Source organism: Ictalurus punctatus, unplaced genomic scaffold (genome assembly GCF_001660625.3).
Source record: "Ictalurus punctatus breed USDA103 unplaced genomic scaffold, Coco_2.0 Super-Scaffold_100056, whole genome shotgun sequence".
Taxonomy (NCBI): domain Eukaryota; kingdom Metazoa; phylum Chordata; class Actinopteri; order Siluriformes; family Ictaluridae; genus Ictalurus; species Ictalurus punctatus.
The window spans coordinates 516,980-540,913 of NW_026521088.1; the positions used below are offsets into that span (position 1 = coordinate 516,980).

Consider the following 23,934-nt stretch of genomic DNA (forward strand, 5'->3'; position numbering starts at 1 on the left):
GATGTTTTAGGTCCCGGTAATGAAGATGTATAGAAAGCTCTAAAGGGTTCACAAACTTTCAAGCACCACCGTAAGTGGGATGTAAGGTCATGGCAGAAGAGCTCTTCCGCAAACACAACTCCGATGTGACCGTGGAGCATGGCGTCTTAAGCCTAGACGAATCGCGTCCAAAAGACCAGGCCTTAGCTCTGTCTTCAGCTGGAAATGGTTAGATGTCTCCGCCAGAGCCGGTTAAGCGAAAGGCACTCGAGTCTCACAACAGCCCTTTTGTCGCGCCCATGCCAGATTTCTTGTTGTCCGGCGGAATGACCCGGTCACCTTCTTCCCACGGACGGGTTTACCACCACGCCGGCCTGCGGGTAGCGTGGCCGAGTGGTCCAAGGCGCTGGATTTAGGCTCCAGTCTCTTCGGGGGCGTGGGTTCAAATCCCATCGCTGCCACGGTCGTTAGCTCACGGTGGGTGATGTCTCGTCTCCAAAGGCTTTGCGCAGGTTTTTCTCCCACGCTTTCATGCTATACACCACGTAGCATGCTGCCTCACGAACGTCGCAACTCATGCCCCCCTTTTCCACAGTCGTTGTGTATATCCAGGTAAGGATAAAAGTTACATTTCCATCCATCTTCTATACCGCGTAATCCTACTCAGGGTCACGGGTAAAAGTTACATTTTCCAAAGAAATTTAACTCGCTGGGACGGGCAGTCCATAGGTAGTCGGTACCTAGCCGCCCAAGGATTGGATTGCATTGCGACGGCTCGACTATGGAGTTGTCCCGTTCTGTGAGACCTTTGGGCCGTCTCGCCGCATCGTCACCCTTCAGTTTATATGACGGCACAGCTCATACCCCAAGACTTGAATCAGATCTATTTGAGAAGCAGTCATCCAGCCGGCGAACATGAAACCCTCATTTGCATAGTTTTCGTTAAACGGGGCGGGCCTCGGACGAGGTGGCCGAGAGGTTAAGGCGATGGACTGCTAATCCGTTGTGCTCTGCACGCGTGGGTTCGAATCCCATCCTCGTCGCAAGCTTCTCACGTTGCCTCCTCTTTCCAGCAATGTCTGGCTTTGTTGCAGTCTGTCTCACACCTACAAGGCCTACAACCGGGAAGCTTTGTACAGGTCCCTGAGCTGGCACTAGAGAGGGTGGAGAAATGTGAAGAGCTAGCACTGTGGCTATGTGTTTCGCGACCGTGAGCTGTATTTCAATGCTTTTTGGCCACAGCTGCTGTAAGGCTCTTGCGTCTCTGGAGGTCCGTCAACGCAGAGCGCATTCCGCAGTCCAGACGACAGGGGCGAAGAACCTGCACCGAAACCTCTTTTTTGCTCCACACACCGGGATGTAATTTCATACGCGTGAGCTATGTCAGCAAGAGGTTAAGGTGATGAGCTGCCAGTCCGCTGTGCACAGCCCATGTGGGTTTGGACCCTATTTTTCTTGTAAAGACCTTGCTTAAGCGCATTCTGTAAAGGAAGCGTGCATGGTGCAGACACTGTTGGCGTCTGCATGAGCAGTTAGTCTGAAGGGGAAATTAGGGTCAGGTGTTTTCAATCAACGGGATGACAATCAGGTGTGAGTGAGCACCCTGTCTTATTTGAAGAAGTGCATGGACTCCACCAATTCACAGTCAGACTGATTGTGTAGAAATGAAGGAAAATCAATCAATAAATCAGTCAGTCAATCAATCAGTCAATCAATCAGTCAGTCAGTCAGTCAGATGTTTGTTTATACTATTTAAATAGGCCCCATTTGGTGGCATCTGTTGCTTACAGCCATACCACTCTGACAAAGCCTGATCTCAGAAGCAAAGCAAAGTTGGGCCTGGTTAGTTCTTGGTTGGGAGACTGAATGGGACTACTAGGTGCTGTAAGCTTTTCATTTAGATAAGTGTTTTAAGCACTTTACTTTCTCCTGACATTGAAGAATATTCATTACTACACCAAAGCAGCCTCCAATTCCTACAGTTTTCTCCCATACATGATAGATGAACTCTAGTGCTACCTAGAACAACCTCCTGGAACTGATCAACTTTATTAAAATCCGGTGGAATTGGGCCATTTTCATGTTGTTTTTCAAGACAATTTTCATATCCAAATGTTCAGCAATTACCATGAAACAGTCCATTTCTGAAAGTCTCCGTATAACCTGTTATAGGAGATGGTGTGGAGTTCTCAAAAAAAAAAAATTATTTATCCCAGGAAGTTTTCAAACAGAAACCCAGACAAGAAGTCAAGGCTTCCATGTTTTTTGACATCCTCAGAAAGATGGGTTAGCCCATGTACATTGTAGATAACAAATTCAGGACCATACAACTCACTAAAATGGTTTACAAATGACACTAGCAAACTGTGAGCAAAGTCATTAAGAATTATACAAAGAGTGGATTGGAGAGTATAAAGATAGCAACAGATAATTAAAATTGCTGTACATTGGTTATGACAGCACATCAAGAAGAAACACTGGACTTGTGTATAACAGAAACTGTCGCAATTTTGTTGCTTTCCACCTCAGTCTTTCTGAGAATTGCCTGGGTTTCCTAGCAAAGTCCTCAGGAATATAACGTCTCAAGCTAACAAGTGTGTCTGAGATTATAACACTTTGGCGAGCAGACAAAAGACAACATAAAGGCCCTGAAGCAAGCCATAAGTCCAGCAGTTTTCACATAACACCAAGACATACAAGGTGCATGTAATCATGTGGAAAGCATGATACCATGCCAATTCCTGCAGCTTTTAAAAGAGATGTTTCAGTATGATGGTCTTCATCAGACATGTTGATAAAAGACTCATCAGTCCTACGTGGGCTGTTGATCTCAGGAAAGGTCATTCTATGGTTGATGTACACACCAGACTGGATGCACTTGTCACAACCTGAATAACTGGTATGTGATTTAATTCCCTTTATAAAAGCTCTAGCTGGAGCATCACACAGGATAGATGTGACATTTAGGAAAAATTGCTTCCCATTTATGGCAAATCCCTTGCTTAACCCTTGCAGTTCACTGACTATATCTTTCAAATTCACCAGTTTGTGATGATGGCTTTGATTTACCACAGAACAGAGCAATGACAACTGGTTTCTTAGTATAACCCTGCAGTAACCCTATAATGGGCCAAAACTACAGAGACGAACTTTTAAACAGTGGTAAGCCATCCATGTTCAGTTGAAGTTCGAATTCATACTTCTCTAGAACAATAGACCAGATTCTTTCCATGGTTTTGGACAAAGCTTTAAGAATACCAAAATAATGATATGTGCCACCAGCAACACTTTGGATATTAGATGAAGTTATCTCGTCATCTTGCACTGCAGCACCAAGATCATTTTCTCCTAAATGACTTCCAAATGAAGTGAGCATTACATTGACCTTTTTTACTGCTCTTTTTCTAACATTCCATCCATCCATAATTTTGTAATGACCTGTCTGGTGCTGGTTCCAGTGTTGACTGTCGCACATTTAAAATCTGTATCCCGTGTTTATATGTTTCTGTAAAGCTGCTTTGAGGCAACGTCTATTGTAAAAAACGCTATACAAATAAAATGGAACTGAATTGAAGTTACAGCATGGTTTTGTACAACCAAGAATATAAGTCTGTCTCCTTTTCCCTTTCCTTATCGACAGTAGGAAATGCAACATACACATACAAATATAATATTTGTACACATGCAAGACCATATAAGGCTGCTTCAGTAAAAAAAAAAAAAAAGAGGGGGGGGGGGGGGTCAATTAAAATGAAATATGCAATTACCCATTATATTCTTGGTTTTAACTAGAGATGCACCGATGTATCGGCCGATACCGAAAGGCTATTTTTCATCTATCCATAATTTAAAAATATCTGATAATCCGACAGCACAAAAACTCTAGAAATTACTCAGAAAGTATTGGCGTTTATGGCGCTTGATGATCAACCATGCTCTGTAGTGAAGGACATGGGATTTCAGCGACTGAAAAAACACCTTGAGTCTCGCTACACTTTACCGATGCGGCGTTATTTCACATTCGTCTGCTTACCGGAGTTATACAACCGTATGACAGATCATATTCACGAGCTTCTTCTTCACCACTCCGCGATGAACTTCACCACAGATGTTTGGTCTTCAGATGTAAGCCTGACGAGTACGCTTAATCTCACTGCTCAGTGGCTCCATTGTGATTTTAAACTTAAAGTCTTGCTTCATGCACAAGAACTTCCCGGTTCTCACACTTCATAAGAAACACCTGCATCGCGTTGTAAATCGCGCTGCTCGCAGGTGAACTCTCGCGATACTCCTGGGCAGAACGGGAACTCACATTCCTGCTTTTTAAAGGGCCAGCGGAACATTTTATCCCTAGATGAGAAGGACATCTGTGCATACTGCATGGACAATACACTTAATTAAGGGCTTTAATAACCAGTTTCACAATTGGAAGGTTGTCTTCTTTTTCACCTGGTTATTTATATATAAAAATATAAAGTATTTAGCATATTTGTATTGAGGTACTTCTGTTTCTAAATAAATAAGCATTATGTCATCAAATCACAAGTCTGTTTTGATTTAATGGTCAAAAGCTGTACTATTTGACGAATAACCTAAAATCACAAACATGATACTTGTAAATAAAATCATGTCATATATGCAGTTTATTAGATCCTTAAAGTAAAAAGACAGCTAAATAGTGAAAAACATAATTGTTGGATTTATATGAATGCATGACAATAACTTGCTAATAGTCCATCAACTTAATTGGCATGTGCTCCAGTCAGTGTTGTTCATGGGGAATTTATTCTACAACTTCTACAGTTGTAGTGAACTTCTACAGTGAAAAAAACCCAATCCTTTAAAAAACAGTTAATGAAGCTGAGGCTCGAAGGCGGGTCGCTGGCATAGAAAGTCTGCTGTTACCGCTGCAAGAACCAGAAGTCACTGACTGCAAAACTGTGTTTACAAGAAGAGTCACTGCAGTCATCAAAGTCGATGGGATAGAGATCTGCTGGGCTAGCGGTGTGGATGAAAGGGCTCTTGCTTCATTTTGTGCTTATTTTGTCTTCAATTCAACATATCCATCTCATTTGAAGAACACTCTGATTTTTCTTCAGCAATATGTTTTGAAACTTACTGTGGATGGTGACAAGCCTCTACCTACTCCAGTTACCAGAGTAATCAACCTCTTACAGTAATATCTGCCAAAAATGCCTCGTCTATTGTTGTCCTAAATGCTCTGGGAGAACGATTGTCAAATTAATCCAGCACATTGGTCTCATTCATGCACGAGGCAAATTTTTCAATAACTTATGGTCTTAATGACTGTCGGAGGACCTTTTCAAAGTATGAGTCCTTTAGATGTCATATTTACCAAAAGCATAAAGACACTGTATTACAACGGACTATGGCTGATGATCCTCAGCATTTGCGATGGTGCAATGACGATGGTGCTTTTGAAGTTTGCAATCCCCTCGGGTCTAAACGTAACAAGCAAAAACTGTGTGCAATTTACTATACAATTGGAAATATGGGTACAAAGTATTACTCTCAGTTAAAACATTCATTTAGCTTTACTTCCTTTTGTTATCATTATTATTCATACTGTGTGAAATGTCAGGATGAGTGGACTGTCCTCTCACCAGGTGAGGAGGTTGATTACCAGGCACTAGATATATACAATGTAGTTGACAAATTATTTATTAGCACTAGATATTATTGCTGAAGACAAAACAGCCCCACTTTATACTGATTTTACTCCTCACCCTTTAATCTATCTTTCTTCTTCTTCTCCTTATTGTTATTATTATTATTATTAGAGTAGTAGCCTAGTAGTATTCATCTTAGCATAGGATTAGGAAGTGATTTCTAAAAACTGTCAATCACACCTTCATGCTAACGCTGTACATGATGTCAATGGTTCACTACTCCTCTCTCTCTCTCCATAGATACTTACAGGGACCCTCGACTTTAAGTCTTTTTATTGCAAAAGCAACTGCTAAAATAATTATGTGCAGATGAAAAAAAAAAACGTATTAGGTTAAGCAAATGTTCTGAGTTCTTTTTCCTAGCAGTTTTTGTCGTGTATATGTATTTCATCAGCGCTACTATGAGTTTCTTTTTTTTTCCCTCCGGTAACAATAATATAGCCTTATTCTGTTTACTCAGAAAGACTATAACTTTATTTACAGTTCCTCTCCTTAACTTCAGTCACTTCCTCACTGAAACCTATAATCAGAATAACTCCAAAGCCTAAGGTCTAAGCCTAAGTCTCCACTCTAAATCATGTGTCTAGAACACAGGCTCTGAACTCTTATCTAACACATTTGGTGTTTTATCTGCTCTAAAGCACCCACCTCAGCTCGTGCAGGCCGCTTAATTAGCTGATGACTTGAATCAGGTGAGTTTGGTGCAGGTTCTAATTGAACATCCTCAGGAGTGTAAAGAAGCCTCTCTCTAATATCTTTCTTACCGGTTCAACTCCAACTTCATCACCACCCCAAGAAAGCACTGCATGTTAGTAGTGTTCAGGGTCAGTATATAAACTGATAGTCTATTCACACACACTAGCACTACTGCACTTCACATCCAGTATTTCCTTCTCTAATGTAGTAGGTTCATTGGTAACAGGTTTGTCTGATTAGTATTCTGTTAACAATGTCGGTGTGTTGGTTTGGAGTTGTAGTTTGTGTTTGCCATGTTTGTAGTCTGAGGTGCATTCTGGGAAACGGACTCGCTGGTTTGCTGTGACATGACAATGACACTTGAGAGTTTACTGTTCAAGACTCAGAATTACTATACATTACTATAATTACCATCAAGCTGCACATGACATTTTATGAAAGTAGTACTATGTTTTTTCTCATTTACGGGTACCTCATACAGTCAAAAGGTTATTGAATTTTAATTATTTTCTTAAAAATAAAATAAAAAAATGTAAAAACTGAGTTGTGATTAGTTGTGAAATTAGACAACACTTGCAGACTCGTCCTCTGAGGTGAAAAAGGTTTATTACAGAAAGATGGTTAATACAGCATAGAAGAAGTATCCCAGAAGACAAAAAAATTTACATGATCATTCTGTTTACAACGTTTACAGCCAGGCTCTTAATGCATGCTGTTACCTTCTTGAGCATCAGTGAATGTTTGCACCTTTTGGAATAGTCGTGTACGAGTCCCTCGGTTGTCCTCAGTGTGAAAAGATGGATCGGAACATCATATAACCGCTACTGGAAACGGCTAAAATATGCAGTAAAAGCAAAGTATGTGAAGGACCTGGAGGATTTTTCTGAAGAACAGTGGGCAGTTTAACTGCTCAGGACAAACAAGGGACTCATGAACAACTATCATAACACATAAAAAGAGTCCTGGATCATTCAGGTAACGACACACAATATTAAGAATCAAACGTGTGTAAACTTTTGAATGGGGGTAATTTTGATTAATTCAGCTATTATCTTGTGGACTATATGTAAACATCTGTTATGCCATACTGCCATACTGTCTGGATGTTCCAGTAGGAATATAAATAAGCTCCAATTAGTCCAGAATGCAGCTGCTAGAGCCCTAACTAGAACTAGAAGATACGACCATATCACACCGATATTATCAATACTGCATTGGCTCCCAGTAAAATCTCGCATTAATTATAAAATACTCTTATTAACCTATAAAGCACTAAACGGTCTCGCGCCACAATATCTAAGCGACCTTTTGGTTTTATATGATCCGTCACGCCTACTTGGATCAAAAGATGCAGGCTATCTGACGGTACCTCGAATAGTGAAGGCTACAGCAGGGGGAAGAGCTTTCTCTTATAGAGCCCCACAGTTATGGAACAGTCTTCCTATTAGTGTTCGGGACTCAGACACAGTCTCAGTGTTTAAGTCTAGGCTTAAAACGTATTTGTTTACTCAAGCCTACCCTGACTAGATTCTGTTCTACTACTTCGCAGTCGTAATTATCTTTTTTCTCCCTCTCTCCTTTCGCCGAGCCCCCCACGAATTTATGGAGATACTAGAGATCCAGATCCTTTCTGCCTCTGGATGGAGCTCAAATCTTCTTTAATTCCAGACTGCTGGGACTACGGCTGCTCCTAACGCCATACAGACTTCATATAAATCCATAATGAACTCTTTCACAATATCTGTTGTTACCCAGATGAGGATGGGTTCCTTCTGAGTCGGGTTCCTCTCAAGGTTTCTTCCTCTTAAAACATCTTAGGGAGTTTTTCCTCGCCACCGTCGCCACTCAGTGTCTTGCTCAGTTGGGATAAATTCACTCCTTTAATATCTGTATACCATGTTGATATTTCTGTAAAGCTGCTTTGAGACAATGTCTATTGTAAAAAGCGCTATACAAATAAAATCGAATTGAATTGAATTGAATTATGTGAAATAGCTTATTCATGGCGGTACTAAATTAGAAACTTAGGATTTTTATGATCAATCTTATTTTGTAAAGAGTATTAAGATTTTGTAGATACTGCAAGTGGTATGTAAACTTCCGACCGCAACTGTATAGCCACCCAGCTACCAACACACACACACACACACACACAAATTCAACCATTTAAAAACAGCAAGGACTTTTATAAACAATCAAAAATAGACTACAATATGTACATTTTAACAAATTAACAAAGAGTCCACAGTTAAAACACTCTAAATACCTTCTTTTTGCAAAAGTTTTCAAAAGTCTGCTCTTGCGCCCGCACTCTCGATCTGATGCCAGCTGGAGCCACCTCTTCATGGTCCCCTCAACCTCCATCTCTGCAGCTTTAGCCGTGAAGAGGTTTCTATGAACATTGGAAGAAAGCAATGCATATCGTAAGCTTATTATGAATCCTAAGCATTAATTACATTTATACCATGGTCAGTGTGAATATTGGATTCTGAATGGCTGGAAGGTGTGCATTATAACCGTTTATTGCACAGGTAGTTCCAGTCAGTTTGATCACTGTGAGCATTTCTAAATCAACGCGCAGCCTACATGCACACACAAAACACACACACACGCACAGACACTCGAGCATACAGAGACATTCGTGAACACACATTCGTACACACAGACACTTCTTGCCGGCGCTGTCTGCAACTTTGTCTGCAACAAAAAAAATAACTTTGCTGGTAAAAAGTTACATTATATTTCTCAGCAATGAGGTGTTACCATCACTGTTTGTGAAGTAATTCAACTCTCAGTTTTACTACACTACTGCTGCGCAACACTGACTATGTTTACATGGACAGCAGTAATCTAATTATTGACCTTACTCTGAGTAAGATAATAACGTGAATAAGGTGTTTACATGTGTTGCGCCACGCCGTCCGACGTCCCTCCAGAATTTCACATATCAACATACAGTTCGTCTTCGTTATGGTATAGTATACAGTTTTGGGTGTTTTTATTTAATTTTTTTATGAACGCTTTAAGCGCAGTTATTTTTTTGTCATGCTGTACGTGCAAATAGACAACTGCTTGAAGCCGTGAACTGCATCCCAAACCATGCACTTAGCGTCTATATAGTAGCCGAGATAGATGTATTTTCCCCACTACAGGCCTATAGTAGGCAAGTATGCGGATTGGGACGCAGCCGTGCTCTCTTGTTCGCCGTAAAATGTTGAGCACTGCCATGTGTGTACGTGTCCTGTCGCAAAATGCGGTGAAAACTCACACAACGTTAATAATGTGATTCAGGTGTTTACATGTCTGTAATACACGTTGATAATGCGACTAAAACAGGAGTACTACACGTCTTAATTCGATTAGTGCTTACTTCCAGTAATGACTTTAATCATGTTAAGGTAATTAAAAATTGCTGTTTACATGGTAGTTTCTTAATCAAAGTATCGTCTTAATCGGGTTAACAGTGGATTATTGTGGTCCATGTAAACGCACTGACTGACTGCTGAGAGGCACATGATGCAGGAAATTCATACATCATTAATCTCTCTGTCTCTGATAGATATCTGTCAATTCATTCAAATAAATGTAATCTCATCACACTACTTTATCTCTGTGTCTGATTTATATCGGGCAAAATTCCAGATCTTACGACCTAACTAATAGAAATTAACTGTCATTTTAAACTTCTAATCAAAGTTTGTGCTTCTAAAATCAATGACAGCTTTAACTTTATTAATTGTGGAAAGACCATGGTATAGGCGGGGTAATCCATGGCTAGGTGACGATTTGAACGAGTGGTTCATTTCCTCCACATCATGCACTAAAATCGTTTAATGTACATCTAGCCGTGGATTACCCCTTACATATCATCTGAGAGAGACAGCTAATTCTGTATGTAAACAGATATACTTACCAATCATGACCTCTCCAAGTTTGAGAGTGGCCAGTGAAGTCTTTCCATCGACTCCTGTCCAATTGAGGTTCTTTGCCAGGGAGTTAGCAATCACCCTCTTCAGTATGCGCCAGGTGCAGTCGAGCACATCCGCCCTGTCAATAAGCGCCAACCAGTTTACCCGAAACCGATGATTTTTAAAACAATAATATAATATAAAATATAAATAATTAATAAGCATGTATTGCCTTGTCAACTGTGTCAGTGCTTCTCACTACTCCTGCAGTTACCCTGCCCTGTGTGTTTTCCATGTTTTGCTCCTCTACCAAAGATTAGGTCATAACTGTTCCCTCATATCAAAGTGTGTCACCTTGAGAAAACAAACACTCTCAGTAGCTGTGTAATTGTGCAAGCAATTGTTAACAAAAAAAGGAAAAAAATTCTCACCAGTTTTTGCTTGCAATCTGGGCTCTGTTGCATCCTTTGTTCCAGACTATGCAGTTGAGGAAGATCTTGCAGGGCAGTAAATCTTCATCAATATCCAAAGACTGCACCTGGAACACCTGTAGTTGAAGCAATCTCATTGGTTTGTTGGTCCAGCACCATCTCTTATTTAGTCAACACCTCCCTCAGCATGGCTATGGTAAAGAAGTTAACAATATTTACAAATGATACACACTACAAAACTGTACAACTCCATCCTCAGTCTTATTCCTAACCTACACAAATTCCAGTAAGATGGCTGAGTGGAAATCACGGTTAATTAATACTCACAAAAGAAAGTCAATCAGAAAGCAGGAGAATACTTGGTACAGCCGATACTGAAAAAAAAAATTATTGTATCATTCTTTTTAAAATTTTAGTATCAACTTGGTACAGATACTTTTGACATCACAACTTACCAATTACAACATCCTTGAATTGCATGGATGCCAAGGATATTTTCCCATTCATTTGCAACAGATAGCTGCACAGTGACAGGGGCGGCTGTGGATCAGGTGGTAGAGCGGGTTGTCCACTAATCGTAGGGTTGGCTGTTTGATTCCCGGCCAGCAGGACTCCACATGCCGAAGTGTCCTTGGGCAAGACACTGAACCCCAAGTTGCTCCCGATGGCAAGTTAGCGCCTTGCATGGCAGCTCTGCTATCACTGGTGTGTGAATGGGTAAATGAGACACAGTGTAAAGCGCTATATAAGTGCGCCATTTACCATTTTACCATTTAGTGACGCAGAAGCGGAGTCCATTCCATTCCATGGTGTTTTAATTAACGGAAGTAAAAAAAGAGATGAAGAGAAGGGTGTGGTCTTAGGAAGCAATAAAAAGAACAGGTGACTAGGTGAGAGAAAGCGGGACGCGGAAATGAGAGCCAGGTGGGAATGGCGGAACTGATGGTGTGTGTTTGCCAAAGACCATGCTAATGCTCTTACTGTGGATTATAACCTTGTGGATATTGATTCAGGAGGCTGGCGAACACTTCGGGAATATTCTGCCAAGGTGAATAAACGAGTGAGCAGAGTTTTGAGGGTTCGGAGACACATCACGGGTTTGAGATCCTTTCTTTAATACTTTTGTGGAGAACCAGTATGTTTAAATCGTTGGATGTTACTGTCTGTAAAGAACTCCGAGTGTTAAGCGGAATCTGACTGCTCTTTCCCATGCTTTCGGGTTCACGAACTCCCGTACGCCTAAATCACCGCCATTGAAGTGCAGCTTTAAAGTGAACAACTTTTTTGTTTTGGTTAAGAATTATTTTGGGGTTAAATGTTTTTTTCTGCGTTTTGTGTGTGAAAATTTTCTTTTATGAATAGAGCCTTGTTTCCTTATGGGTGCGTTTATTAATGCCACGTAGGGGAACTTTTTGGTTTTCATTATTTAGGTTTCTATGACTGAAACGATCTGTATTTTCTTATGTTTATTGCATAAATAATAATAAACTTATTTTGTAAGAATTGAGTAGCTTTATTCTGAGTGATGTCCAAATTATAAGTTATAAGTGACTGTTAATTTGAACTGTCTGGCGTCCAAACCCCATAAGGTACCACGCTACAGAGTGGCGCCCAAATGGGGACCGAACCGTAAGATTTAGAAAGTTTAGTTGGGGTACTGAACTTAACAGACTTGGACATTTGCGTTATTGATGGACTTGACCATTGTTAATTATTGTGAAATACAGTGTGTACATATATTTTCAGTTTTTCTGGTTGATGTTTACATGAAATGTATGGTTATTGAGAACATTCAGGAGTCTGTGTAACTACTTGCTGCTCTGTATTGTTTCTCTTCTTCCCTGGCCATGTCTACCCCTAACCCTTGAATCAAGCGCATCATTACTCTTGTCTTCTTGTTGAAGGAAAGAGCCAGGCTCCCACATTCAGTGGAAAAGCAGAGACTGCCTGTGATTTTGCAAGCAGCTGTTATCTGCCTTGTACCAAAAGCTCAATGGAAGGGAAACCGCTCTCAGCCTTTTTCGGGCGTAGACCTCTCGCTGATAGGTGAACTTGGCGACCAGTACTTTATGGAAAATTTTCCAGTCACGCACAGATTCTTACTGAGCAACAAAAGAGCCAGGCTTCCACTTTCTGTAGAAAACCAGAGACTCCCTTTCATTTTGTAAGCAAATGTTAACTGCTTTGCTACAAAGGCACAAAAGAAGGAAATCTGCTCTGTCCAAGGTCTCGCTTTCCGGCTGTTCCTAGAGGACCTGATCCTACGGTGATGACAACCGGTCAGTTATTAAAGCAAAGTTCAAAATTGCTAGCTTGTTTCTGCCCAGTCTCGAACCAGGGACCTTTTGCGTGTGAAGCAAACGTGATAACCACTACATTACAGAAACCACGACAGAAACACCCTTTAGCTGTTGCCTATGGTCTGCTGATGAGAAGAGCACATAGTTAAACTTTTGTTCAGCCATCTGCTTTGAAATGTGATCCATGTCTATCTCCATGAAAGACTTGGCAACAAATGCCACACATATCTCAAGATTTTCAAAATCACTGAACCTTTCCTCAGATTCCTGCCCAAGCCTGGACAGGAGGTCACAATACTCGAGTACATCCAAAACTTTGCTTGCATTTGCATGGCTTTCTTTCTATCTTTACCAATGACGGGAAGTGTTGCAATCTTTTGTTTTTCAATTGCTGAAGGTAAAATGACAGTTTTGCTTTAAATACCTTCACAGCACTGATCATATCACATATGGTTTTGTCTTTACCTTGTAACTGAAGATTGAGCTGATTCAGTTTCTCTGTCACATCAGCCAAGAATGCAAGATCAAGCAGCCATCAGACAACAGGTTAGTGTCGTCGTCCCCCCCAGTTCCATTAAAGCCGTAATTTCACTCACCAAGGAAATAAAACGGTGAAGTACCTTACTCCTACTCAACCATCTGACTTCTGTATGAAGATCGCCATACTCTGCAGAAATTTTGAATACAAATTCTTACATTCAGCCATAATCCAGTCCAGACATTCCGTCATCTGCTCCGTGCAGCACTGCTTCATACACGCTGTAGGAGAAAATAAAGAATTCAGATCATCACCATCATCACCATCATTATCACCATCATCGTCCTCATAATCATCGTCATTGTCATCATTGCCATCATTGTCACCCTCATTGCGGTCATCATCATAGTCACAGTCATCATCGTCATCACCATCATCATAATCATAATCGTTCTGATCATCGTAATCATAATCACCATCATCGTCGTCACCATCATCGTAATCATCATCATCATCATCATCGTCACCATCATATCATCGTCATTGTCATCATCATCACCATCGTTATCATCATCATCATCGCCGTCATCATTATCTTCATCGTCATCATCATTGTCATCATCATGGTCATAGTCATCATCTATTGTCATCATCATCATAGTCACCATCATCGTCATCATGATCATCATCGTCATCAACATCGTCAACATTGTCACCATGATCATCACTCCAATGCCCTACAAAACCCTAAAAAAAGACTCAGAAAACCTCTGAAACCCTCCGAAATGCTAAAAAACTCAAAACCCCCAAAACCTGCCAAAACAGTCCAAAAACCCCTCAAACCCTCCAAACCTGAAAAAAACTCTCCAAAAAAAAAAACCCTCAAAACCCCAAAAGTTGCAGCTTTATTACAGATGTGTTGAAAATGTTTAATTTCTCAAGGGTTTACATTGGAGACCCCCTAATGGTCAAAAGTATAAAGACATGTAGAACTGCAGCACAGTAAACCTTTACTGTGTGTAAAGGCCAAGAAGAAATAAGCAGCTGATATACACATCACATAAAGTATTTCCTGAAGGAGCCGGGCCAGACTGGGACAGAAATTGGGACAGAAACTGGGTCTCACACCCACCCGGTCCTCCCCATACACAATAATACATGTTTGATGTGAACATTAATAAAACTATTGACCTGTAGCTGCATGATTTCATGTACAGTGCTGCTGTCACATGATTAGCTGAGTGTATATGGGCCATTGTTCCAGTGATACAATAGAGACTATAATAATTAGAAAATATATTTATAATTAAAATCTACAAGTTAATATAGGAAATTTAAGTAAGACTAGTGAATTTAAATTCAATTTGCATATCCCTCATCAAAAAAAAAGTTGAGCAGACACGACAGTACGTTTTTTTATCCATGAACACGCATATGTACATAAAAGTAATCAGATCTCTACACTTAAAGGTCGTAAACCCTGTTACCTCAGTGTCAAGCCTGTTACCCTTGTGTAACCAGTGTTACCTCAGTGTCAAGCCTGTTACCCTTGTGTAAACAGTGTTACCCTCACGTCAACTATAAAGTTTGTATCTCCATGTGGTATTCGTGTACTGTGAAGTATCTGGTGTTAAATTTTGGGAAAATGAAGAAAACTAAAGTACAAGTTACACTCTAAACACAAGCTCCATTAAATCATCTTCAGAGAAATGCTGTTACTACAGACTTCGTATAGTAACTGATACTCTAGATAAATATCCCCGCTCATGCCAAGGGACCAAGTGGACACACACATTCATGATAAAAAGAGACTTTATTTACAGTTTGCATTTTCATATCACTATAATTCGATTAAAATTACACCTCTTATTTAACAGTTCAGATCAGTAGTTCATAGAGTACAGAAGATACCAATAAGGCCACATTGTGAAGCACACACACATAAAAGGACACATTTTGATATTTTGTAAAATAGTTAGTAAAATTAGAATAATTTTAAGAATTTTTTTTTTTTTTTTTTTTTTTTTTTAAATAGCAAGCTTTTTGTGCCAATTGACAGGCGTGTCTGAGTCAGTGAGGGCGGAGCTTAAGTATAATCTGAACTGTATAACATCACCACTAGCTTCTGTTTTTATTTCTTTAGTATTTGTGGGCATAAAAGCCTGCCTATAATTAAACAGTATAATAGTTTAGTAATATCAGCTGTGCTAGCCCGTCACCTACCCACAGCACTAGTTAACATAGCGAACATTAACGTTACCTACCCAGCAGTCGCTATACAGCATTAAATAGATGATCAAGCTGAACAAGTGGAAAGAAAAGCTAATGGATGTCACATGATTAAGTTGAAAAAAAATTCACATAAGCTCCACCCATACTGAACCAGGAACACCTGTCACATGGCAAATTCAGTATATACTGACTGTGTGTGCGAGAAAGAGAGAGGTAATGCAACACATGTCCAGCAGAGGGAGCTGGTGAACTATGTGTTTCTCCAGTACACACACCCCAGAGATAAAAGAGAAGAGAGATTTTCCTCCCATTAACCACAGCATGAGGTCATTCATTAACTCACACACAGAAATGAAATAAAATGCATTTTTAAATCCAAACCTGTGACTGTAAATGTATGTATAGTGTATGTGAACATGTACGCATGTGTGTGTGTGTGTGTTTACAGTCACAGTGTGTTTTGCTGGTCTCCTAGCTGCGAGTTTCACTCTCAAAGGCGGGCTTATCGTAGTGCAGTGGCACTTCAAACACACTGCCTCCAAACCTGCAAGCCAATCACAGCACAGGGTACAGCCATTGAATAGAGCCTCCATATGGAAGTGTACCTCTGCACTGAGGAGCATGCCCTCCTAAACAGTTAGGGCAGCTACGAGAAAACAGGTTCCCAGTCCATCACTGATTGCAGAAATACATAACCAGAGCCATCTCTCCCTACAGCTCTTGCCTGGCGTCCCACTGAAGATAAGCGGGGTTGAGCCTGGCCAGTACTGGGAGACCTCCTGGGGAAAACTAAGCTTGCTGATGGAAGTGGTAATAGTGAGACCAGCAGGGGGGGCTCACCCTGTGGTCTGTGTGGGGTCTAAAGCCCCAATATAGTGACGGGGACACTACTGTATAAACAGCACTGTCTTTTGGATGAGACATTAAACTGAGGTCCTGACTCTCTGTGGTCATTAAAAATATAAAACATAAATAAAAATAAAATAAAATAAAAAAAAAGAGTAGGGGTATAACCCCAGTGTCCTGCCCAAATTCCCTCATTGGCCTTCTCAATCACCCCCTAATAATACCCATCTCTGAATTGGCTACATCACTCTCTCCTCTCCACTAATAGCTGGTGTGTGGTGGGAGATCTGGAGCACTATGACTGCTGTCCCATCATCCAGGTGGAGGATACGCACTAGTGGTCTCCTCCCAGTGTAAAGCACTTTGAGTGTCTAGAAAAGTGCTATAGAAATATAACTGTAACCAAGTAACTTGAAGATGCCCCACCTGCCAGAGAAAATCACCATGAAACCTGCCCTGGATCTCCACAGGTCAACTCAGTGACAAGACCAAGACCAAAAACTGTCAGCCACTGTGAAGAACACCGCTGCTGAGCTATTCCCATTAGATGGAGAAAAGTATTAGAACAGCAAGGGCAATTATTTTTGGTTTGCTATATACGGGAAACATTTGGGCTTGAGATCAAATGATGAATAGTTGATTAACAAATTTAGATGTAAATATTAGGAAATTAAATTATGGTCAAACAACTTAAAATATGGCACCTTGTGTTTAAACCTACCCATTTTTCAAATGATCGAAAATATTGGAACATGTTTGGAATGTCCTTAAAATGACCGACATATCTCAAACCCAAATGTCTTCAGTGTATAATAAAAACAAATCCTGGGCTTCAGAGGGAACTGTATTGACAGACCAGCGCATGTCCTGACACCATGTTTCCATCCAACCCAGGACAAGAATATCAGCGTTCTCACAGACCTTATGGCCTCTCGTCAATTGAGCCACAATCTTGAATCTTTTTGTGGTCATGCTAGTATGTTTAGTCCAAATACAGGTGTGTGCTTCCAAAATAATACACCCCCCCACCCCACACACACACACAGTGAACAAACTAGCTTATTAGCAGCAGCTTCTGGAATTCAGCAAGGCAGGCTGAAACACACGAAGGTGAGAAGTGCACACACACACACACACACACACACACACACACACACACACACACACAGTGTGTGGTCAGCAGGACCCAGCTGCTCTGTTGCATGCAGAGATTCATATCCTGTGTGAGAGACTCGGAGTTGGGGTGTATGCTGGAGACTGAGTCACAGTGTGTGTGAAAGTACTCAGTGCTGCTGGGAAACGAATGCAAAGCAGAAGTGACCGTCTACATGTGCAGCTCCTCAACATCCGTCTCTAGAGAGATGAGAAACTCTCATGAATCCATTTACGCACACACCTCACCTCTACTCTGAGGGATTTGAGGATGACACACGTACATCGGGCAGGTCCTGTGATCCATCAGCCATGGCTCAACACATGCCTTATGGAAGAAGTGACCACACAGACAAACAGACAGACAGACAGACACACACACACAGGGTAAGTCTTACAGGGTTTCAGAATGTAAAGTTTCGAGTCCAGAGCTCTGAGGTGTACACTGGCACACGCTCATGAGTACAGTCACAGCTGCAGGATATGGAGGAGGAAGAGGAGGAACCAGAGACGAAAGAGGAAATATGAGAGGAGTGGGAGGAGCCAGAGGACGAGCCAGAGCCTAGTGAACACATGGTTGAGTGCGAGGAGGAAGAGGAAGGTGATGGTAAAAAGCTTCACTGACGTTCAACTGGCCTCTAGTGAAGTTGTGCATCAGTGTGCAGCCACTGAAGTGCAGAGTCCAAATGATGTCACACATCAAGAGGAATCGTTTGATTCACTGGTGCATTCTGGGAAACAGTGTTTGTCTGAAGGGAGGAAACAGGAAGCACTGGACTTTTTTGTGAAGGCCACTGACATTAACACTGGAGACAGTGAGATACAACTGCTCATCAGCTTACTGTACAGACACTCGAGGCACTGACACACACACACACACACCTGCTCATCATCCAACCATACAGACACAGTCACTGACACACACAGTGTGTGGGTGGGTCTTCCAGCTAAAGTGGTTTAGAATTAGGCCTAGATTTGAGGAATGCTGTATGGTGCGTGCTCTATGCCATATGAGGAGTTTTGTACATCAAAGCAAGCACTGATCATGTTTGGGGACACAAGCTCCGCCTGCTTGCCCTTTATGTATGTTATACAACATGGCTACATTTTTTTGACTTTTTCTTCAATTAAAGCACTGAGATGAACAGCCACATCTGTTTCAGATTCATATTTACACTTACTCTTGCACTATTAACACTAAATCCCATTACCTGTATTTATGAATATTAACATTTGCTATTTTCATTACTTATGCTACTCCAATTAATAATCTTGCTGTTCATATTGTTATTTAATAATATAACTGTCAATCCAGCATCTAAAATTTTCACACTCCAACCAGACATCCCAAATAGCAAGTACGTTTGGGCCACATGTGGGTATTATCCGTCACATATGGCCTAGATATAGCACCGCTGAACAGATATGGGCCAAATTGTGACCATATTTGTCCTCGTCCTGCAAAGTATCCTCAATAGAGAACAGCAAGTCATGACAGGACACGCCGAACACATTCATGCCCTTCAGAGAGGAGATGTGGCACTGCAGCTCAGGGTCGGAGCGGCACGCAGACGAGTGGAGCGACTGCAGCTGCAGCCGAATGGAGGATGAGTACGTGTCCTCCAGTGTGAAAAGCTCCTTCAGCTCCTGCTTTGAGAAGTACCGACATGGGTTCTTATCACCCGTCCTCTGGTGGATCAAAGAGTTCTTAAACACCTATAGTAGGAAAACACACACGTGCACATACATGTGCAAATACACACACAAGCACACACATGACGAAATTATATCGTATAGATGTACCGGTTCAAGTAAGAATTTTAAATACGCGACCAGGAAGAAAAAAAAAAAAAAAAACGTTTGTACACCCTGGTGTCACGAATCAAGGATGGGTTCGGAAGCAATCGCAGATATATAACATTTATTATATGAACAAACAACAAAACATAGACACTACGACAACTAGGCAAAATACTGTGGCATGAAACAAAACATGTAACATGGTAGTCTAATACAACAAAAGACAGTGAATCAGTGCAGACAATGGCTATATATACACACACACGAGTGCTCATTAACCAAAACGTGAATCAGGTGCAGGTGGTCATGTGACATGTAGTGCAGTGCAGTGGCTGATGGGAAGTGGAGTCCAGAGCTTCCTGATACGTGACAGAACCCTCCCCCAAGGGCGCTACTCCCGGAGCGCCCAAAATTATACGTCCTCCATCTGGTGGTCCTGGCCCCCTGGAGAAAATGTCCCCCGCAAAATCAGGAGGCCGGGCGGCTTCTACAATGGCACAGGGAGGCTGAGATATTTCCTCGGCAGAGCATGAAAGCAGCGCGACGTCCCCAGCTGAACTGGAAGGCCGAGAGAAGTCCCCCGTGCGGCCAGGGAGAGGAGTGTGGGTCTCCTCGAAGCAGAAGGGGGGGAACTCTAGTTGCCATGGAGCAGGCGGGTTGAGCGACGACCTCAGCTGAACGGGGAGGCTGAGCGACGACCTCAGCTGAACGGGGAGGCTGAGCGACGACCTCAGCTGAACGGGGAGGCTGAGGCTCTGAGGTCACTATGTGAACCTTGGGCATAGGCAGAGCTTGGCTGGCCGTGTCGGCGGACTGGGGCATGGGCGGAGCTTGGCGGTGCGTGTCGGCGGACTGTGGCGTGAGCGGAGCTTGGCGGTGCGTGTCGGCGGACTGTGGCGTGAGCGGAGCTTGGCGGTGCGTGTCGGCGGACTGTGGCGTGAGCGGAGCTTGGCGGTGCGTGTCGGCGGACTGTGGCGTGAGCGGAGCTTGGCGGTGCGTGAGCGGCATTTGGTCATTTGGGTCAGTAGGCCTGAACGTGAACTCAGGGACGCGAGGCTTGATTTGGACCTCAGGGACGCGAGGCTTGGCTGGGACCTTAGGGACTTGAGACTTGACTGGGACTCGGACACCAAAGCCTGGTGCTAGTGCCTCCCCGCTGACCCTTTGCTGGAGCTCGGCGGGTGAGCCCACCTCGTGGAGCTCAGGTTCGAGCTCTGAGGTCACCCTGTCGGTCCAGGGCTGGGTCTCTGTACTGAACACAAACTCCCCCTTGTACCTGGACTCCTCCTCCTGTTGGCGTAGCATGGCGTAGTCCTGCATGAACATAGGCGGTAAGTTGAAGCCCAGGTAATTCCTGGCGTCCTGCTGCTTTCGTAGCGCAGCTTGGTAATCTTCCGACTGTTGGCGCAACGTGGCAAAGTACTCCACTAACATTGGTGGCATCCTGACGCCCCAGATATCCATCTTGGCGATCTGCTGCTTCTGATTGTTGGTCTTTCGTTCTGTCACGATTCAAGGTTGAGCCAGAAGCAATTGCAGTATATAACATTTATTTAAACAATCAAAGAACAAAACTAAGACAACTAGGCAAAATACTATGGCATGAAACAAAACACGGGAACACAAAAGTCTAAGACAACGAAAGACCGTGAATCAGTGCAGACAATGGCTATATATACACACGAGTGCTCATTAACCAAAACGTGAATCAGGTGCAGGTGGTCATGTGACATGTAGTGCAGTGCAGTGGCTGATGGGAAGTGGAGTCCAGAGCTTCCTGATACGCGACACCTGGCACATGTGTTTTTTTTTTTAAAGTTTTTAAATAATAACAAGAACATTAATACTGAAATAACACACACACAAATATGCTGTGAAATCTTAAACTTTTTAAATGTTATATTTAAATTTTTTGCACATACTCAACATCTCCCAGATTCATCAAGAGCTTCACCCAGGTTACTTTTCTTAAAGTTCTCAAATGAACAGAGCTCCTTACTGCTTCCCCTGAGGTCCACAGGAACACTGCTCTTTTTAGGGCTTCAACAATTAGTTTTATAAACAAATACTCTCGACTGTTTTTAATCAACTACTCCTGGGTAGCTGGAGTACTACTCCACTAAGCTTTTGTGGAGTGCCTTAAGCAGAATGAACTTAAGAATGCATTTAGGCGACTTATTAGAAGGAATGTAAAAAGTGAGTTCTTAAAAAAATAAATAAATAAATAAATGAAAATAGATAAATAAAACCTGAGATGTATCTTGATCTCAGGTTTCCCTTATCGATGGCTTGTAACTTGCTTATCCAAGTCGATGGATGTAACTACCACCCCAAAGTGACAGAGAAAGGATACATGGCGTAATGGACTATCAAATATCAACAGATATTAAATGAAAACCTGACTGCCTCTGACAGAAAGCTTCAAATTGGCCGTGGTTGGATCTTCCAGCAGGACAGTGATCCAAAACATACATCAAGATCAACACAAAAACGGTTTACTGTTACTGTATTTGTTACACAAATACAATCACACACACACGTTTGTAGTGCTTGTGTAGTTTCAGTTTGAATGTGTAAGCTCTGGGAGATTCACACACTACAGGGTTTGAGTGGTTTCCCCCTGCAGTGTCTCCAGTTTTACAAATGCAGTAAAAATGGGAGACAGGAGTTAAGTGGTGCAGAGATATACACACATACACACACACACACACACACACACACACACACACACACACACACACACACACACACACACACACACACATACTGACTGGTATGTAAATACCTGTTATATTTCTCCTCCCTGTTTGCATCATTGATATTCAAAGACCTGCAAATAAACCAGACACAAACACACATAAGCTCAATGATACACACCTCTCAGCTCAGGGGTGCATTAACACAGCAGCCAGCACTCTGACCCCCACCTCATTATACTTTAATAATGTCCAGTGGATATATTCTGATGTATATATAACAAGTTCAATCACCTGATTTCTTTAGCTTTTGATACTCTACGGCTGCTCCTAAGGCCATACAGACTTCATATAAATCCATAATGAACTTTTTCCACACTATCTGTTGTTACCCAGATGAGGATGGGTTCCCTTCTGAGTCGGGTTCCTCTCAAGGTTTCTTCCTCTTAAAACATCTTAAGGAGTTTTTCCTTGCCACCGTCGCCACTCAGTGGCTTGCTCAGTTGGGATAAATTCACACCTTTAATATCTGTATACCGTGTTGATATTTCTGTAAAGCTGCTTTGAGACAATGTCTATTGTAAAAAGCGCTGTACAAATAAAATTTAATTGAACTTCACTTACTCCTAAGGTCAGATCAGGTTAACGTTCTTTGCTTCCCCATGAGGCACAATAAGTTTACAGACTTTGAAAGTAACACTGGCTTGATCTAAGACAGTGAAAAATAGTCAAGTGCACATAGCAAGCTTTGTTTCATGCTTTGTGTCGATGATCAGCTCACTGTATTGGGACAAAAAAAAAAAAAAAAAAAATATATATATATATATATATCTGCAGATCGCATGTTTAAGCCAAACACATCCAATTTCGATCTACATCTTATCGATCACCACACATCCATGAAGACTTTCCTGTACATCACAGATTAGGTTTTTGACTTTTCGGTCACAAAACATCCAGACTGATTGATTAATACTAGCTAATTTATTGTGATTGCCCATATAGAGGTCATATTATTTTCTAGACAAACTATTTACTGTTAGCTGCTGATCTATTGCCTATATGCACAAACATTTGAAAGCAGCAAAACTTTTTATTTGGGATTAAGTAGAAGGCTGTCTAGAAGTAACATTCTGCCCAACTCCTCACCTCTGCCAGCAGTGAGAGTGCATGATGTGGCCACAGCTGCCGGTATGGGTACCAAAGGACAGGTCAGGGTGCATGAAGAGGGGATCACAGCTCTCTGTAACACACATGTATCCTTCAGAAATAAGCACACTGGCTACTCAAACCTATCCAATTACTTGACTTGCACACTGTAAACCATAACCTTACCTGGATTGTGAGGGGGTCTTTTGCGGTTCTTAGACATGACCGGAGAGCGTTGGACAAAGGCAGCGAGCACCATGGCGGTGCCATCAGGTAGGATCTCCTGCGCTTCGTGACACAGGATACACATCTCCATCTGCCTCCTCTCTCCTCCTCTGGCACGCCAACGACGAGGTCCCACACACACCAAAGCACTGTCACATGAACTGGGGCTGTACCAAGCAGAGACGGATGGTTACAAGTACACTATAACCTTAATTTTATGTTAAGGTACCTCTGAATTTGTTAAAATAATCAATGTTGAATAAATGGGTTCATCTTTTTTTAATCACCAGGAAATTGCTAAAAATGGCCTAGGATCCTCTCTACTCATTTACCCCAACAGAAAATGCTCTAA

At 41.9% G+C, this 23,934-nt stretch overlaps 1 protein-coding gene and 2 non-coding genes across 4 annotated transcripts; 2 read left to right on the forward strand and 1 right to left on the reverse strand.

Annotated features, from left to right (window-relative positions):
* Positions 1 to 358: 358 nt before the first annotated feature.
* Positions 359 to 440, forward strand: trnal-uag (transfer RNA leucine (anticodon UAG)). Its single transcript has one exon. It is a non-coding gene; the product is annotated as a tRNA-Leu (tRNA).
* A 500-nt stretch (positions 441 to 940) lies between these two features.
* Positions 941 to 1,022, forward strand: trnas-gcu (transfer RNA serine (anticodon GCU)). Its single transcript has one exon. It is a non-coding gene; the product is annotated as a tRNA-Ser (tRNA).
* An 18,250-nt stretch (positions 1,023 to 19,272) lies between these two features.
* On the reverse strand, positions 19,273 to 23,552 carry LOC128630385 (amyloid beta A4 precursor protein-binding family B member 1-interacting protein-like). 2 transcript variants are annotated; one of them, XM_053678895.1, is made up of 3 exons: positions 23,358 to 23,552; positions 22,298 to 22,342; positions 19,276 to 21,014 (listed from the first exon to the last, which is right to left on the reverse strand). In XM_053678895.1, exons 2-3 carry the CDS (start codon positions 22,326 to 22,328, stop codon positions 19,981 to 19,983), a joined length of 1,065 nt encoding a protein of 354 aa, XP_053534870.1. In that variant the 5' UTR covers positions 22,329 to 22,342; positions 23,358 to 23,552; the 3' UTR covers positions 19,276 to 19,980. The 2 variants fall into 2 exon arrangements, with proteins under 2 accessions (XP_053534871.1, XP_053534870.1); XM_053678896.1 differs by lacking the exons at positions 22,298 to 22,342; positions 23,358 to 23,552 and adding an exon at positions 21,866 to 22,182 and having other exon boundaries at positions 19,273 to 21,014.
* Between the last annotated feature and the right edge of the window lie 382 nt (positions 23,553 to 23,934).

Bases quoted from the DNA above. Each gene is read 5' to 3' on its own strand.
- LOC128630385 (XM_053678895.1), bottom strand. From the start codon at position 22,328: ATGATGCAAACAGGGAGGAGAAATATAACAG. The intron at 21,015-22,297 runs GTATTTACATAC...GAATCGTGACAG, and splicing joins AGGGAGGAGAAATATAACAG to AACGAAAGACCAACAATCAG.